The sequence below is a fragment of the Hevea brasiliensis genome, chromosome 17 (genome assembly GCF_030052815.1).
Source record: "Hevea brasiliensis isolate MT/VB/25A 57/8 chromosome 17, ASM3005281v1, whole genome shotgun sequence".
NCBI lineage: Eukaryota > Viridiplantae > Streptophyta > Magnoliopsida > Malpighiales > Euphorbiaceae > Hevea > Hevea brasiliensis.
In genome coordinates this window covers 11,750,414-11,765,914 of record NC_079509.1, presented here as the reverse complement: position 1 = coordinate 11,765,914, position 15,501 = coordinate 11,750,414, and the positions used below count along the sequence as shown (strand labels likewise).

Genomic DNA, 15,501 nt, shown 5'->3' with positions numbered 1-15,501 from the left:
CATGCTTATTTGCCCTTAATTTTGATTTTCACATGTTCATATATCAATATTAACTCAAACTTTTCACTTAATTGCATACAGGATGTTGAGTTATAAGGATTCGTTTCTTCTATTTTGTAAACATATTTTTATCATATTCTTTGGGAATATATCATTTCTAAAAAAAAGAATTCAATTGAATTTTTGTACTATTATTTTTATTTTTATTTTTTTGTAAATTGAAAAAAATTTTCTAAATTAAAAAAAAATATATATATATATATAATTCTTTTATTCTAAATGCTGAGAGTTAATTAAAAATAAATCAATTGAACTTTGAACAAATGTTTAAATCCACACCAAATTCATCTTGTACAAATATGCCTTAGATCTGCACCAAGAAAGCTTTGAACTTTGCAGAGCAATTGAGACCAAATTCATGGATCATCAGTTGATCTAAGGGCATTGATAGAAAACAAAGACAAAATAGATCCAGATTTGAAACTGAGATTAGTGGGACAAAACTAGACCAAACCCATATAATATGAGTGGGGAAAGAAAGTAAAAGAAAGGAATAAAACAGGGGAGGTAAGTCAATTATGGCAGGAACCGAAAGAGAATACAGAGAGTAGAGAAAGCTTTTATAGAGAAAAGATGGAGAGAATGTCATATATTAAAATTAATAATTTCATAGGCTTAAATATATATTTAAAAAAAAAACTTATAATTCAATGGTTGAAATTCTTTATACTTCAAAAGAATCTAATCGGGATTATTTCAGAACTCAATTTAATTTTAAATTTAATGGAATTAATTCAGAACTCAATTTGAACCGTGACGAGACTAGAGTCAAGTTGCCATAATTGTGTCGGAGGCAAAGCTGCATATTTTTGCAGAAGTTGCCCCCAAGTTATCCTTTTAGCAAGAGTCAGAAAACCAATGTTTAATACTCGGAGGAGTTGTTCCACTCAGGTCTTTGGATTATACTGGAAAAGATATACGTTGGTTGTGATAATGGAATGGGTAGTGAAAAAAAGAAACAAAATAAAGGAAAAAAGGAGAAGAAATGGAAGGCAAATGCAGAATTTCTAAAATGGGAAACACTTAACAAGGAAAAAGACCAAATAGTAGAAGGAAAGACAAAGAAAAAAAACATAATAAGAAGAGCGAAACACAGTTTTGTGTATATTTTGCATCGGTGAAGGCATCAATATGATGGAAGCGTTAATTTCACGTGGGCTGCTTGGCCCAAACCCAAATAGCAAATAAATAGGTTAGGTACATTGTCTTTTCATGAAACCCTAGACCCATTTGATTGTCCGATTCTAGAATTCTTGAAAACGAAAGCTTGTCTTAATTGTTGAGGCATATTTTATTTCCCTTTATGTGATTCAATTCTAAGGTTCTTCTCCGTTTGGTTGCCCGATTCTGGAATTCTTGAAAACAAAAGCTTGTCTTAATTGTTGAGTCATATTTTCTTTCCCTTTATGTGATTCAATTCTAAGGTTCTTCTCCGTTTGGTGATAACTACTTGTAATGCATCCACGATTCAATTCGCTCTTGCTCTTTGTCTTTCTTCTATTTCACTGTATAATGATGCTTCACTTTTTCTTTTCACTCCCACAATTATATCGACGGATTACCTTTTTAATTAGTGTTTAATTAATATCATTAAATGGGGTATTCATTTTTAAACTCTCTAAACAAAGCATTTTTGTTCTAGATAATCTAGGGCAGACAAAGGCAAATGATGAATCCTTTGTTAGCGTAGCCCTTGTAATAAGGAGCAGGATAAATTAAGGAAAGGATTTGACAGAAGCCCATTGATTAAGGAAAGGAAGTTGTTTAGGAGATGGGGTCAGAATATCGATTGATGAATTAGGTGAGATTAGAAGAAAGAGATGATTACTTAATTGATCAACTTAGGGTTAACATTTTTGACTTTTTAGATAAGATTCTTTGTATGTGGAATGGTTTGAAATTGGATTATGAATTTGCATGTGGACAAGTAAACAAACTTTCTTAAAGGGGGAAAAAAAAGTTGATGGAGTAATTATTAATTAAGGTGGTAAATAAATATCTCATTATAGGCTTATTTTAGATCTATGCACTTTAAACTATTTTAAGTAATAAAAAAATTATAAGTAAAGAATTTTTTTTATCAATAAAAAAATTAATAAAATTTTTTAAAAGGAGCTTTCCAACACGCAACGTTTACTCCATAATAAAATTTTTAGTAAATTAAATCCAACATAATTGAATTAAAAAAATTAAATTAAAATAAATTGAATAAATTAAAATTTTGAACAGATTAAATCGAATCAAATTCATTCAATTTGATTTATTGGTTTTTTTTTAATTTAATTTGGAAAGAATTCATCTTATTTTAGTTATATTTTTTATTTTTAATTTTAATTTAAAATTTAATAACAGTTAATTAAAAAATAAATAAATTATTCAATTCTATTCTATTATTTTAAAAAAAATTAACCAAAATGAAGAGACTAAAAATTTTTAAAGTGAAAATTGAATGAAATCGAATTATTAAAAAATTGAATTAAATTTTAAAATAAAATAAACTAAAAAAATTTTAATTGAAATCAAATTTTGGGCACCCCAACAAAGGGCCTCCATAGTGAGTTGGCGACTGGTGAGGAAATTCTTTGCTATATTAAGTCAAAAAGGGCTAGTGCTTCACAGTACGACTGAGCAGAATTCGGTTCAAATGAAAAATCGAATCGAATCGAGTCAATTAGGTTTAATTTGTTTGATTTTAAAATTCAATCGATTCGGTTCGATTTTACATTATAAAAATTTCGGTTATTTCGGTTCGGTTCGGTTTTGAAGAGAAAAAAATCGGTTAAACTGAAGCAAATAGTAATTTATATATTCAAATCGAACTGAATCAATTTTTGAATTTATTTATTTTTATGGGAAATTTATGAATTATATTTAATTGTTTAATTTCATTTATTAATGGTTATTAGGTTCAAACCAAAGTCAAAATTAGACCAAATAACTTGAAAATCAAGTCTAAATTAAAAAATCAATCAAAAATTAAAATCGATCAATTTAAATCGAACCAAACCAAAATAAAGTGGTTTGACTTGATTCGATTTTTCACCCATTTTAAATCGGTTCAATTTCTAAAATTTAAAATTCTGTTTTGATAATTTAATTCAGTTCAGTTCGGTTCAGTTCGGTTCGAACCGAATGCTCACCCCTACTTCATAGTTAAAATCTGTTCTGGCTGATGGTAGAAGTCCATATACAAGTCATCGTGAGCCCAATGGTTCATCCTCTTTATTAGCCCAATGGTAGCCATGATTATATATATATATATTTTTTTTTTTTTTTTCTGTGCCGACAAAAAAGACATTCCAATAGTAATATTCACCTTGAGATTTAAATTGAGGGCGACTTATATTTAGTCCTACTAGGCCTAGGTCAGATGGCTGATTTACCTGTTCGTTTGTAAACATACATATATAATTAAAAAAAAAATTTGTCCAATTTGACTTGATTCAGTAGATAACAATATGTTACTCACTTAGTAAGTGCCAAGTTCGAGTTGCCACAAATAATCTCCCCCCGCTCCCCCCCCCAAAAAAAAAAAAACCCTTTTAGGATGTGAAGAAAAAATAAAGATCCAATATATGGATTCAAATTCATAAGACCTTAAAATCTACATCATATTTATTTCACTAGTCTACTATATAATTATATAATTAATATTAACTATATAGATTAGTTCACAGTTTAAATGCTCTAATTGAATATTGAATAGAAGAGTCTCTAACAAGTTAAGAACCAAGAAATCAAAATACTTGCAGTCTTCCCTCCTATAGCCATTATTTTCTCTTTGGAAAATGGTGCATATCCTACACGTTTCTTTCTTGTAATTTACTAAAAAGAAAAATGTATCGAGAGAATAAACCGATTGATCTTATATAGTTTTGTGTTGCAACTCTTGGTTATATTACAACTCTTGGTATATTGCATAGAAGATAAGGCCACATTTGTTAATAGTTATGTCTTTTAGGCAACTTTTGGATGAAGTCATGTATCCTTTGCAAGGGTGTAGGGCGTTCACCGAAAGCGACGCACCATGCCAGTGCCCGAGTGTGGTGTTAAATGAGCAAGGGTTCCCACATCATGGACGGTGTAGGTAAAGAAGTTAATCCATAGAACAGATAGTAAAACAGAACACAATATAAGCATAGAGAATGATAGAAAATATCATATAAGGAGGTCAAATAGGAAGGATAGGATAGGATAGGAGGAGAATAAGAATTGGTACTTGGAATGTTAGATCACTTACAGGAAAATTAATGGAGCTTGTGAATACTTTGGAAAGGAAAATGGTGAATATTGCTTGCATTCAAGAGACTAAATGGGTAGGAGAGAAAAGCAAGGAAGTGGATAATTTGGGATACAAACTGTGATTTATCAGAAATGAGAGAAACAAGAACAAAATGGGCATAATCATAAACAGAACATTGAAAGATGTTGTAATAGCTGCGAAAAGAGTACAAGATAGAATTATACTAGTAAAACTAGTGCTAGAAGGAGAAACAATAAATGTAGTTAGTGCTTATGCCCCATAAATAGGACTAGATAGTGAGATTAGATAAAGGTTTTGGGAAGATATGGATGATCTAATGCAAAGCATACCGAATGAAGAGAATGTATTCATTGATGGAGATTTGAATGGACATGTAGGAAGTGATAGGCAAGGTTATGAGAATGTTCATAGAGGTTTTGGTTTTAGCAGCTGAAATGAGGAGGGAAAAAGTAACCCGGATTTTGCTATGGCATACGACCTAATACTAGCAAATACCTACTTTATAAAAAGATAGTCACATTTAGTGACTTTGAAAAGTGGGCAACATAGAGGCCAAATTGACTTTCTCTTAACCAAGAAGACAAATAGAGCTCTATGCAAGGATTGTAAGGTCATTCTATGAGAGGCTTTAACAAGTCAACATCGATTAGTGGTCTTGAATGTTAAGTTTAAGAACAATTTAAGTAAAGTCAGAAGAAATAGTGTAGCTCAAACAAAGTGGTGGGAGTTCAAAAGAGTAAAGCAAGTGAAGTTCAAAAATAAATTTCTCGAGTCCGAAGTATGGAAGCTGGATATGGAGGCCAATAATATGTGGATAAAGATAACATCAAATATTAGAGAAATAGCTAAAAAAGTACTTGGAGAGTCTAGAGAACATGGACCACCCTCAAAAGAGAGATGGTAGTGGAATGAGGAAGTACAAAAGGCAGTGAAGAGAAAGAATGAATGGTATAAGAAATTACCTAAGTGTGATAATAATGAGGCATATGAACAGTACAAGATAGCAAAGAAAGAGTCAAAAAAGGCAGTTAGTCAAGCAAGAGCGCATGCCTTTGACAAGTTATATGAGAAACTTGAAACTAAAGAAAGGGAGAAAGATATTTATAGATTAGCAAGGAGGAGAGAAAATAAATGTCAATATCTCAATCAAGTTAGGTGCATTAAGGATAAAAAAGGAAAAGTGTTACTGAAAGATGAGAATATTAAAAAAAGATGGAGAAATTATTTTGATGATATCTTTAATAATAGTCAAAATGATAATAGCGTGAATATAGACTACAGAGCAATAGAAAAGAATGTGAATTATACTAGAAGGATTAGATCTTTAGAAGTAATGGAAGTACTTAAGAGAATAAAAGTGGGTAAAGCCTATGGACCTGATGGAATACCAATTAAAGTGTGAAAGTGTTTGGGAGATACGGGAGTGGCATGATTAACTAAATTGTTTAATAAAATTCTAAACTCAAAGAAAATGCCTGATGAATGGAGGATGAGTATTTTATTACGTATTTTTAAAAATAAGAAAGATATATAGAGTTGCTCAAAATATAAGAAAATTAAACTCATGAGGCATACTATGAAGTTATGGGAGAGAGTTGTGGAACACCGATTACGTCATGATACTTCTATCTCTCCCAACCAATTTGGCTTCATGCCCGGTCGTTCAACTATAAAAGCGATCTTTCTCATTAGAAGTTTAATGGAGAAATATAGAGATGTGAAGAAAGATCTACATATGATTTTTATTGATTTGGATAAGGCTTATGATAGTGTTCCAAGAGATGTCTTATGGAGAGTGTTGGAACAAAAGAGGGTATCTATTAGGTACATATAAATATTGAAAGATATGTATGAAGGAACAACTACTATTGTGCGCACAGTGGGAGGAGACACGAGAGATTTTCCTATCTCAGTTGGATTATACCAAGATTTAGCTGTAAGTCCTTACCTTTTTACATTAGTTTTAGATGAATTGACAAAACATATACAAGAGAGTATCCCTTGGTGTATGATGTTTGCAGATGATATAGTTCTGACAGATGAGACGCGAGGAGTAAATAGAAAGTTAGGGCTTTGGAGAAGTACCCTAGAGTCAAAGGGCTTTAAATTAAGTAGAACGAAAACAGAATACATGCATTGCAAGTTCAGTGAAGGCTGAACTGGTGATAGGAAAGGAGTTAGTTTGGATGAAGTGGTACTGTCCCAAAGTAATCACTTTAAATATCTCGGCTCAGTCCTTCAAATAGATGGGAGATATGAGGAGGATGTTAGTCATAGGATTTAAGCCGGATGGTTGAAGTGGAGACATGCCACGGGAGTTTTATGTGATCGCAAGATTTTCAATAAGTTGAAAGGAAAATTTACCGTATAGCCATATGACCAACTATATTATATGGTAGTGAGTGTTGGACACTGAAGGAGTCGTATGTGTCCAAGATAAGAGTTGCGGAGATGAGAATGTTAAGATAAACAAGTGGCCATACTAGACTAGATAAAGTCCGTAATGAGAGTATTAGAAAAAAGATAGGAGTAATGCTAATTGAGGATAAGTTGAGAGAAAGGAGATTGAGGTGGTTTGGTCATGTAAAGCATAGACATACGGAGGCTCCAGTTAGACAAGTAGAGCACATTAGGTTAGAGGATAGAAAAAAAGAAGGGGTAGACCTAAACTGATTTGGAGGAGAACAGTACAACATGACCTAGAAGTATTACACATTTCTGAGGGTTTAATCCAAAATCATTTAGAGTGAAAAAAGAGAATCCATATAACCGACTCCAAATTTTTGGGATAAAAACTTAGTTTAGTTGAGTCGAGAAAGTAGGTGTTATGAAAATACAAGCCATAATGCATCATATATATAAATATAGCATCTGTCTTTGATGTTTTGAAACATTACAATTACCATTTACCTAATTATTGTCTTCAATAATGATAATTACAGGTTACATAATACTGCATCACTATCAGATATAAAGTATAATATTATTAGAAGGGAAAAAAAAAGCCAAACACAATCATGGAAATTAATATTTTGATATTATATTATGAATTAATGACCCAAGTCAAAGCATCCACCCAGGAATGAATCCATTGACATGTTGAGTGTGGGCAACATTAATCTCATCTGCACCCACAGGATTGTATCTGTAACCAATGAAAAATGCAATATTAGTATTGATTAATGTTGGGTCATTGGCAAATGCTGAAGTACAAGAGTAGAATTTAAAGGGTAGTTAAAATTAATTAAGTACCCAATTTGCAGGGTGGAATTTCCTCCGAGGGGATGGAAGAACCCTTCTGAATGAGCTGGTAGGCGGCTATATGGAATGGTTTGTCCTCCATCTTCCCATGCCAGTAGAAGTGGAACTTGCCCACTACCTTCTTCCAGCTGATAATTAGTGTGCAGGAGTAACTAAGTCAGCAGAAATGGAAAGTTGTTCAACAACCTCTATACTTAAATTTTCCATAAATGCCCAAAACTTAGCTGTGGAGCTGGAAATTTATCAATAACCAAAAAAAAGGACAACTTCTTGCTAAGCAATTGATTGTTAATTTGTAGAGGAAATTAAGCCCATATGGATGGAGAATTTTATTATTATTATTATTATTATTATTATTATTATTATTATTATTATTATCTCAATTTTAGAGTCTGTTTGATATTACTGTTGAAATTATTGTTAAGAAAATCACTTTTTTAAATATGCTAGTTAGAGAGTATTAAAAAATAATGTAAAATTAAATTTGATAAGTTTTAGTCATAAGAACACTAAAATAAAAAAATGGTTTTTCTCAAACTGTTTTTTTCAATAGCATCTAAAATGATACTTTTATTCAGAAAAATAGTTTCAGCCATCTAAACGTAATGCCAAACAAACACTTAGATGTAACTCTAATACTTATACGGTTAGCTAGCCACCTACATACCTTCCTTTTCAACGCTTTGTTGGTTTCAAGTAGCAGATGTTCCTGCATAAGAAGAATGCCACAGCATATCAAGAAATTATTATAATTTTAAAGCTCTTAGATCATACTTAATAACATATAAATGGAGGTTATGTGTACCCTGTTTTGAAGATCAGCAAGTTGATCAAGCATGAACTGAGTCTGAAAAGCAAGGAAAAAAAAATAATAATAAAAATAACTTTATATAGCCAGATTAAGATAGCAATAAATTATAAAAAAGCTGGATGAAACCACAGCTCTTGATGAAACGAATGGCCAAAATGGTCTTATCATTGGTCACAGAAAAAAAAAAGAAAAAAAAGGGGTAAAGTTTAACAAGGCTTCCACACTTAATTAATTAGCTTAACTTGGCCAAATAGCTAGTTATGGCAATTCTATCTGACCCTGATGCGATTCGTTCTGTATTCAACTAATTTTTTGTCCGCTTTTATATTGTCCTCGATACTACACGAGGCAGGAAGAAGATTTCTCCGGTTCAAACCATCAAATTCATCCCAATAATTATATATTATTATTATTATTATTATTAAATAAATTAATTTATTTTCATGTATTTCTGTTGTTTGATATGACTTCAATTTTAAAAATTTATTTATGTATTGAAATTGTGACTCAATCCGACAGTGAGGATTGAAGTGGTAAATATTGTATTTTTCGTCCTTTGCAGTAGATGAGATATTTGAGAAATTCTGAAATTAAGATTTAAGAGTTTTGAATAATTATATATTATTTTTTTCATTATATTTATTTTTTTCTCTTATTTATATTATATAATTGTGTAATTGTTTGTACTTTAAATTTGTGTGTATGCTGTATCAATTTAAATAATTAAATATTTTAATTTAAATAAAAATATATTATTAAGATTTTTCTAACTTATAATTTATTTTTTAAAAAATAAATTTATATTATATAATAATAAATTAAAATTAAAAAAAAATTCCATGAAGAAATCCACTCATTTCCGGCTAAAAAATTCCTATGCCCAACTTTGATTGGCTATGGAGAGAAAAAGGGAGGAATAATCCGGCCCTGATCCATCCCATTGCCATCTCTACAAACAGCGATGAAATCTATCAAACAAGTTGGTTATCAACAACATGCATGACATTTGAAGTATGTTTTTTAGGAAAATTATATAATAATTACCTTTTTTGACCTGATTTGATTGAGGGATGTTTCCAGCTGATGCTCAAGCTGCTCAAGCTCCTTAGTATTTAGCGGGCCCAAATCTTCCCCAAGAAGGTGCCTGTATACATACATATATATATATATATATATATATATATATATATATATATATATATATATACATACACGTTCATGGTCATCAATTAACTATATATTAATCTAATTTAGCTAAGAGGAAACTATTAGTTTGGGACAAGTAGTAAATAATCACCTCTGAGATCGCTGTAAGACCTCAACTCTAGCTTGCAGCTTCAGATACTCCTGGTAGTTGCTCTACACAATGGCATCAAGCTCAATCAAACATTCTAAGCATTACAATTTTCCTAATTATTATTCAGATTTTTCTTTAATTTCTTCTATGGTTATGATTCATTACTATTCAGATTTTTCTTAATTTCTTCCATGGTTATGATTCATGCTACTTGATTCAATGAAATATCACAATAAAAGAACCGTCAAGATGTATACGTACCTGTGTCTCGTGGCCTGGTTGGCTGGCTTCCAATGCACCATAACTGCACTTCTGGTACCTTTCAAGAGTTCTCATCATGCTGAGAGAGAGAATTATCATGAGAAAAATTATTAAGCCAAATTAACTGAATTAATATTTATAATTTATTAAACCAAACGTTTTGAATATTATATTCCAAACCAAAAGGTGAATAAAGTGTTTGATTATGCACATTGATAAAAACAAACGACCTCAATTCAATTTCTAGGCTTAAGTTTGGAGAATTTCTCAAGTGTAATATTTTCATGTTTCCTAATGAATGTATTTCGCTATGAACTTGGGGCTTTAAACCCTAATATATCTCCAATTTATAATTTCATATATGTATATATATATATATATATATATATATATATATATATCGAACTTTTCAGTCGGAGTCGTGTATATATATATAAAAACCTTCTCCTTATAATAATAATTTCATAACAAAAAAAATAATTTAATAAAATTTATCTGGGATACAAAGATTTATAATAAGGCCACAAATATTAATAAAAGAAGAAGGTGTAGGTAGCTAGCCTAAACTGTGAAAAAAAAAGGTCTTGCCTTGGTATGCTATTTCAGTTTTTGTTGTATTATATTAGGGTTTCTGTCAGATATATATATATACATATAGCTTTAGCTGGCAGGTCGAAGACCTGCACCTCTCAAATGTAAGAATATGCTGCTATAGAAGAAGAAAGAAAGAATCAAGAAACAAAATATATTATATATTCTTCTTCTTCTTCAAGAAAATGTCTTCCAAGTTATTCTGAACCAATTTTGAAGGTTTTGACTGCTCATATATTTGCAGATTTAATATTTCCAGTATGGCATGCATAATCAAGGGATTTCACACTACATTAACGCTACCTCTATAAACATGTTGATTAAAAATAAATTATCATCGGAATTAAAGATTTTGCAGAAAAGAAAATTAAATTTGTCCTTAACCAGAGATAATTATGATTAAGCAGCTTCTTTTTCATATATTTACAGCTTTAGAACAAATAAAACCTCTCTCTCTCTATATATATATCTCTGAAACACTTTTTATTGCTGCGGAACAAAGTCCAGCAGACTTCCACACTGCAAAACATCACATCGCCTGCACTAAATCTAAACAGCGATGATCCAGTGCTTTGGCTTTTTTTTAATCTAGGATAATAGTAATTAATTAGCTAGGATCTTACTGGTTCACAAGGTAGGATTTACAACACAAATCAAGTGATATTCCATTAATCAATCTAAATTCAATTCTAACCCATAAGAAGAGAAAATGCCGAATCGAAATCAAACATCGATAAACAACAAAAGCGCAGAAAGATGTAATCCGCAGGTTAAAAGATGATCACTGAAAACACAGCAATTAGATTATAACTAAATCTTGTACTTTGTTCCCAAATTTGGAAAGTAATTAAATGTGATAAAAAAAAAAAAAGAGAGAGAGAGAGAGAGAGAATAAAGATCACAAACACAAACCACCACTTTTTCTTTCAAATGCTAGCCTAAATCATCAAAACCAGACACAATTGAACAAATCAGAACCAGAACAAGTCGATTGAAGATGATGAAAAGGACATGTTCTTGAAAATGAAAACATCTGAAACCCTAGAAGTAGGTCAAAACAAGAACTGGGATCTTAAGAAGCACAGATCTTGCACACAAATAAAACCCCATGAAGCATACTATATGTATGCATACTATATCTGTGTATTAAATATATGTGTGTATACGGAGAGAGAGAGAGAGAGAGAGAGAGAGAGAGAGATGGTGCAGGTATACCTAGAGGTGCTACAGAACTCATAGAGCTTGCCACGATTGGAGAAGATAATGAGAGCAACCTCAGCATCACAGAGAACTGAGAGTTCATAAGCTTTTTTGAGCAATCCGTTTCTCCTCTTAGCAAATGTGACCTGCCTATTAATTTTGTTCTCTATTCTCTTCAACTCCACTTTCCCTCTCCCCATATTCTCTCTTTCTCCTAAAACAACTGAAGAAGCGCAAACAGTTTCTCTCACCTGAGCTGCTTTTTCTAGTCTGGGTTAAGAGATAGAAAACTTTTCAAGGGCCTGGATTTTTAAGGGTACTCCTCAAAGATATAAAAGAGATAAATGGGAAACCTGGCAATGGGATGTATTAAATTTTTTGGAATATATAATTTTATTTTTATGTATATAGTACTGTTTCTATAACTCTCTATCTGCCCTTTTTAGGTCCTTTTGCTCAGTTACGCTGTAACATAACCAAGTTTTTCACTGTTAGATCCACACAGTCTCTGCTACCACACTGACATTTTTGTTAATCTCTCTCTTTCTATGTGTTCTGCAAATAATATATAATTTTTAATTTTAATTTAACCAAAATTAACTGCATATTTGATTACATTGGTCAGTCTGATTTGAAATCAGAATTCAATTTCACTAATAATTAAAATCAGTCAAGTTTATATTGATTAAATTTGACTTTGAATCAAATCAGAATTACTTGATCCAACTGGGATCAAAATCAGTTTTTTTTTTTCATTTAAAAAAGGAAAAATTTTAAAAACTTCAACCATTTAATTTAATCAAAATTAGAATGATTGAAACCAAATTAAAATTAAAGCATGAGTTGAACCTTTGGTCTGATTCTAACTAACTCTAACCCTTAAATCAGATACAATAATTTTAACTCAAAACCAGTTTGAATCAAACCACCAGCCAAATCTACATTCAATAAAAATTACAATTTTTTTCAAGCAAAGCAAAATTTTAAATAAAAGAAGAGAGAAATACAAAGGTACAACTCAACCAAAAAACAGGCCAATAAAGAGGTTCAAAACACACAGGCTACAACACAGAAACAATATAACCCACCCACAAAATGCTGCATGCTCCTAGCTGCTGATAGACGGAAGAAACATACCTTAATTACATATTAATAATTAAATTTATGAAGCACCTTAATTAATTATATGATTTAATTCCTATAGCCAGCATTTAATAGCTGAATATATAAATTGAATGTTGGGAGCCTCTTCAGACTCGCTAAACAACACATAATTTTAATTAAATTATGATTTGAATAAAAAAATCCATAATTAAAAGAAAAAGTATGTTTATAGCATTAAATCTTAAGTTAGAATAGGAGTTTGAGTTTTTAAATTTTAGGAGTATTGTCAGGTATTTATTGGAATATTGCTAAATTAATTTATTGGTGTGAGTAAATAATATATGATTTGATCATCTCTAACTTCACATTCTGAAAAACTCTCTCTATTTTTAGAGAAAGAAACTCTCTCCTTCTCGATCCCTTTAATCTAGAACTCTAGGCTTTTGTTATTGCCGCCTTATCGACTTTATTTACCCCTTCAAGTAGAAGAAGGCTCCTCTGTCCCTACTCGGCTTGCGGGTTTCCCTCCCTCCAGCTAGGTTGGATTGTATATATTTTTGGTCTATTTTGGTTGAGTACTCGACAGTGCATTTTGAGGGAATATTCAGGCTCGATCATAGTCAGCTCGATCTTCGTTCTGCATGGCCGAAGATGAGTCACGGTTTTTTTTTAAGTAATGTGTAAGCCATTTGAATCGCAAGGAAGCCTAACTTTCTTAGGTGGTTCAAAGGAAGAGATAACCCGAGAACTCAAGTGCTTGGTGATCAGTCCTATACTAATGCCTTCTCTCCAACTAAAAAATAATGAAATGCCATAAGGGTTCTCTCTCTCTTCCTTCTCTTTTTCTGCTCCTTTGGGTCATGCGATTCCTGGAGCCATAGTTGTGTGCTAAATCTATTTGAAACTTGCGACTTCGTTGTCGCTGTATGGGTTTGCTATTTTATGGTCCTCCTTCCTTAGATGATGTGCCATGAAAGGGCCTATGTTCTTTAGTTTGTTTCTTCTCCCTACTGGTGGTGGATGTCTGGCGCAACAATGATTTTGGGTGTGCCTTAGAATTTGGCGATGTTACAACAGTTGCTTCTTCAACTAGCCTGCAAGTTAGAATCCCTAACTCGCCTCTGCTAGGGTTTTCTCTATTTGGATCCATGGGTCCTAGAGTGAGTGTACTAGTTGAGAATTTAAATATTACCTAGGTTTAAGGCCAGTTTATTTTCTATTTTATTAGGTGAGACGCCATCTGTACTGGACTTTAAGTTTTTTTTTTTTAATAAATGAAATTCGATTATCTTTGATTTAAAAAATAATATATGATTTAATTTAAAAAAAATACATAGTTTTTTATATATTTTTTTTCTATGAAATGTCTATGTTACCTCCATATGTCTAATGGATGTCGGCGTTAACCTTAAAAGCGATCCGGAAGGACATGTGTGGAGTGAAAATTGGACGAAACACTGTATTATCCAACATTGGTAACTCATTAGTCATCTCTTCTTCGTATCCTTCCGTTTCCTTCTTGTGGGTATGTTTCTATCCTTCTTAGTATTGCTTCTTGTTTCTCTTTTTTTTATGGATCATATCATTTTCTTTTTCCATTTTTATTTGAAGGCCCCTTCAATTACTCTCCTCAATTTATCTCTCTCATCAAATTTCATTCGTTCATTAAAATTTAATTATCAACTTTAATAAACTAACCATATATTTATCCTCACACATTATTATTATTATTATTATTATTTAAACAAACATAATCTTTAGCAGTGAAAAACTCGTGAGCAAAATAGGCATTTTTATCGCTTTACTAAGATCACCGCTAAGGATGGCAATTAAACCCAAAGTTCAGTTTGAAACAGTACAGGCTATGACGTGTCAGCAGACAAGTGGATGGATGGACAAATTCTGGTGAAACTGCAGGAGATGGAGAGAGAATTTGTGTCAAATCGAAAGTGAATGAGAAGGAAAATAAAAAACTATGGACGAGTTTCTTACCTGCAATAACGTCTGGAAGGAAACGTGACAAGATGGGATAAAGCTTAAAAAAACCTATGGGGAAATTGATGATGCATTGTTATTTGATTGACACGTGTGTACGAGGCAAGGCATTGTCTCCCGAGGAAACAAGTGAAGAAACCCTAATTTGACTAAAAGTTCGTTATAAGTTACATGATTAAACCCTATAGAAAAAGAACAAAAGTTTCAATTCTCATCTGCATCATCTGATGTTAAAATAAATAAGTAAATAAAAGCGTGTACTTTTTCTTTTGCCTAGAAGGAAACCAACTTTATCTTTATGATTATATATTACTTTATAATATTATTTTTAATTAGGACTTAAGTTAATTACAACTTAACAGACTTTAGCTTATAGTTAAAATAGTTTAAGGTCAATTTACACACATATATATTAACTTTTCTCCATATATTGTAATGCCCTAAAAAATTTTAAAATTTATTTATAATTACAAAATTTGATATTTTAATTGTTATTTCATTCAAACATATTTTATGGAAGTATTTTAAAGTTTAATAATACTTCAAGTATTAAAGTAATAGCATTGTTAAATGAGATTTATTATTATTATTATTATTATTATTATTGTTGTTGTTGTTGTTGTTGTTGTTGTTGTTGTTGTTGTTGTTGTTGTTGTT

At 31.3% G+C, this 15,501-nt stretch overlaps 1 protein-coding gene across 2 annotated transcripts; it reads right to left on the bottom strand.

Annotated features, from left to right (window-relative positions):
- Positions 1 to 7,147: 7,147 nt before the first annotated feature.
- Positions 7,148 to 12,105, bottom strand: LOC110659300 (agamous-like MADS-box protein MADS2). Of its 2 annotated transcripts, none has more exons than XM_021817184.2 (8): positions 11,761 to 12,105; positions 9,955 to 10,033; positions 9,694 to 9,755; positions 9,441 to 9,540; positions 8,391 to 8,432; positions 8,253 to 8,294; positions 7,577 to 7,737; positions 7,148 to 7,469 (listed from the first exon to the last, which is right to left on the bottom strand). In XM_021817184.2, the coding sequence occupies exons 1-8, from the start codon at positions 11,943 to 11,945 to the stop codon at positions 7,388 to 7,390; spliced, it is 753 nt and encodes a 250-aa protein (XP_021672876.2). In that variant the 5' UTR covers positions 11,946 to 12,105; the 3' UTR covers positions 7,148 to 7,387. The 2 variants fall into 2 exon arrangements, with proteins under 2 accessions (XP_021672876.2, XP_021672877.2); XM_021817185.2 differs by having other exon boundaries at positions 7,577 to 7,713; positions 11,761 to 12,101.
- Positions 12,106 to 15,501: the final 3,396 nt, after the last annotated feature.

Excerpts from the sequence above, each read along its gene's own strand:
- LOC110659300 (XM_021817184.2), bottom strand. The coding sequence starts at position 11,945 with ATGGGGAGAGGGAAAGTGGAGTTGAAGAGAATAGAGAACAAAATTAAT. Across the intron at positions 10,034-11,760 it reads GAGTTCTGTAGCACCTCTAG|CATGATGAGAACTCTTGAAA; the intron begins GTATACCTGCAC and ends TCTCTCTCTCAG. Across the intron at positions 9,756-9,954 it reads AACCAGGCCACGAGACACAG|AGCAACTACCAGGAGTATCT; the intron begins GTACGTATACAT and ends GCCATTGTGTAG.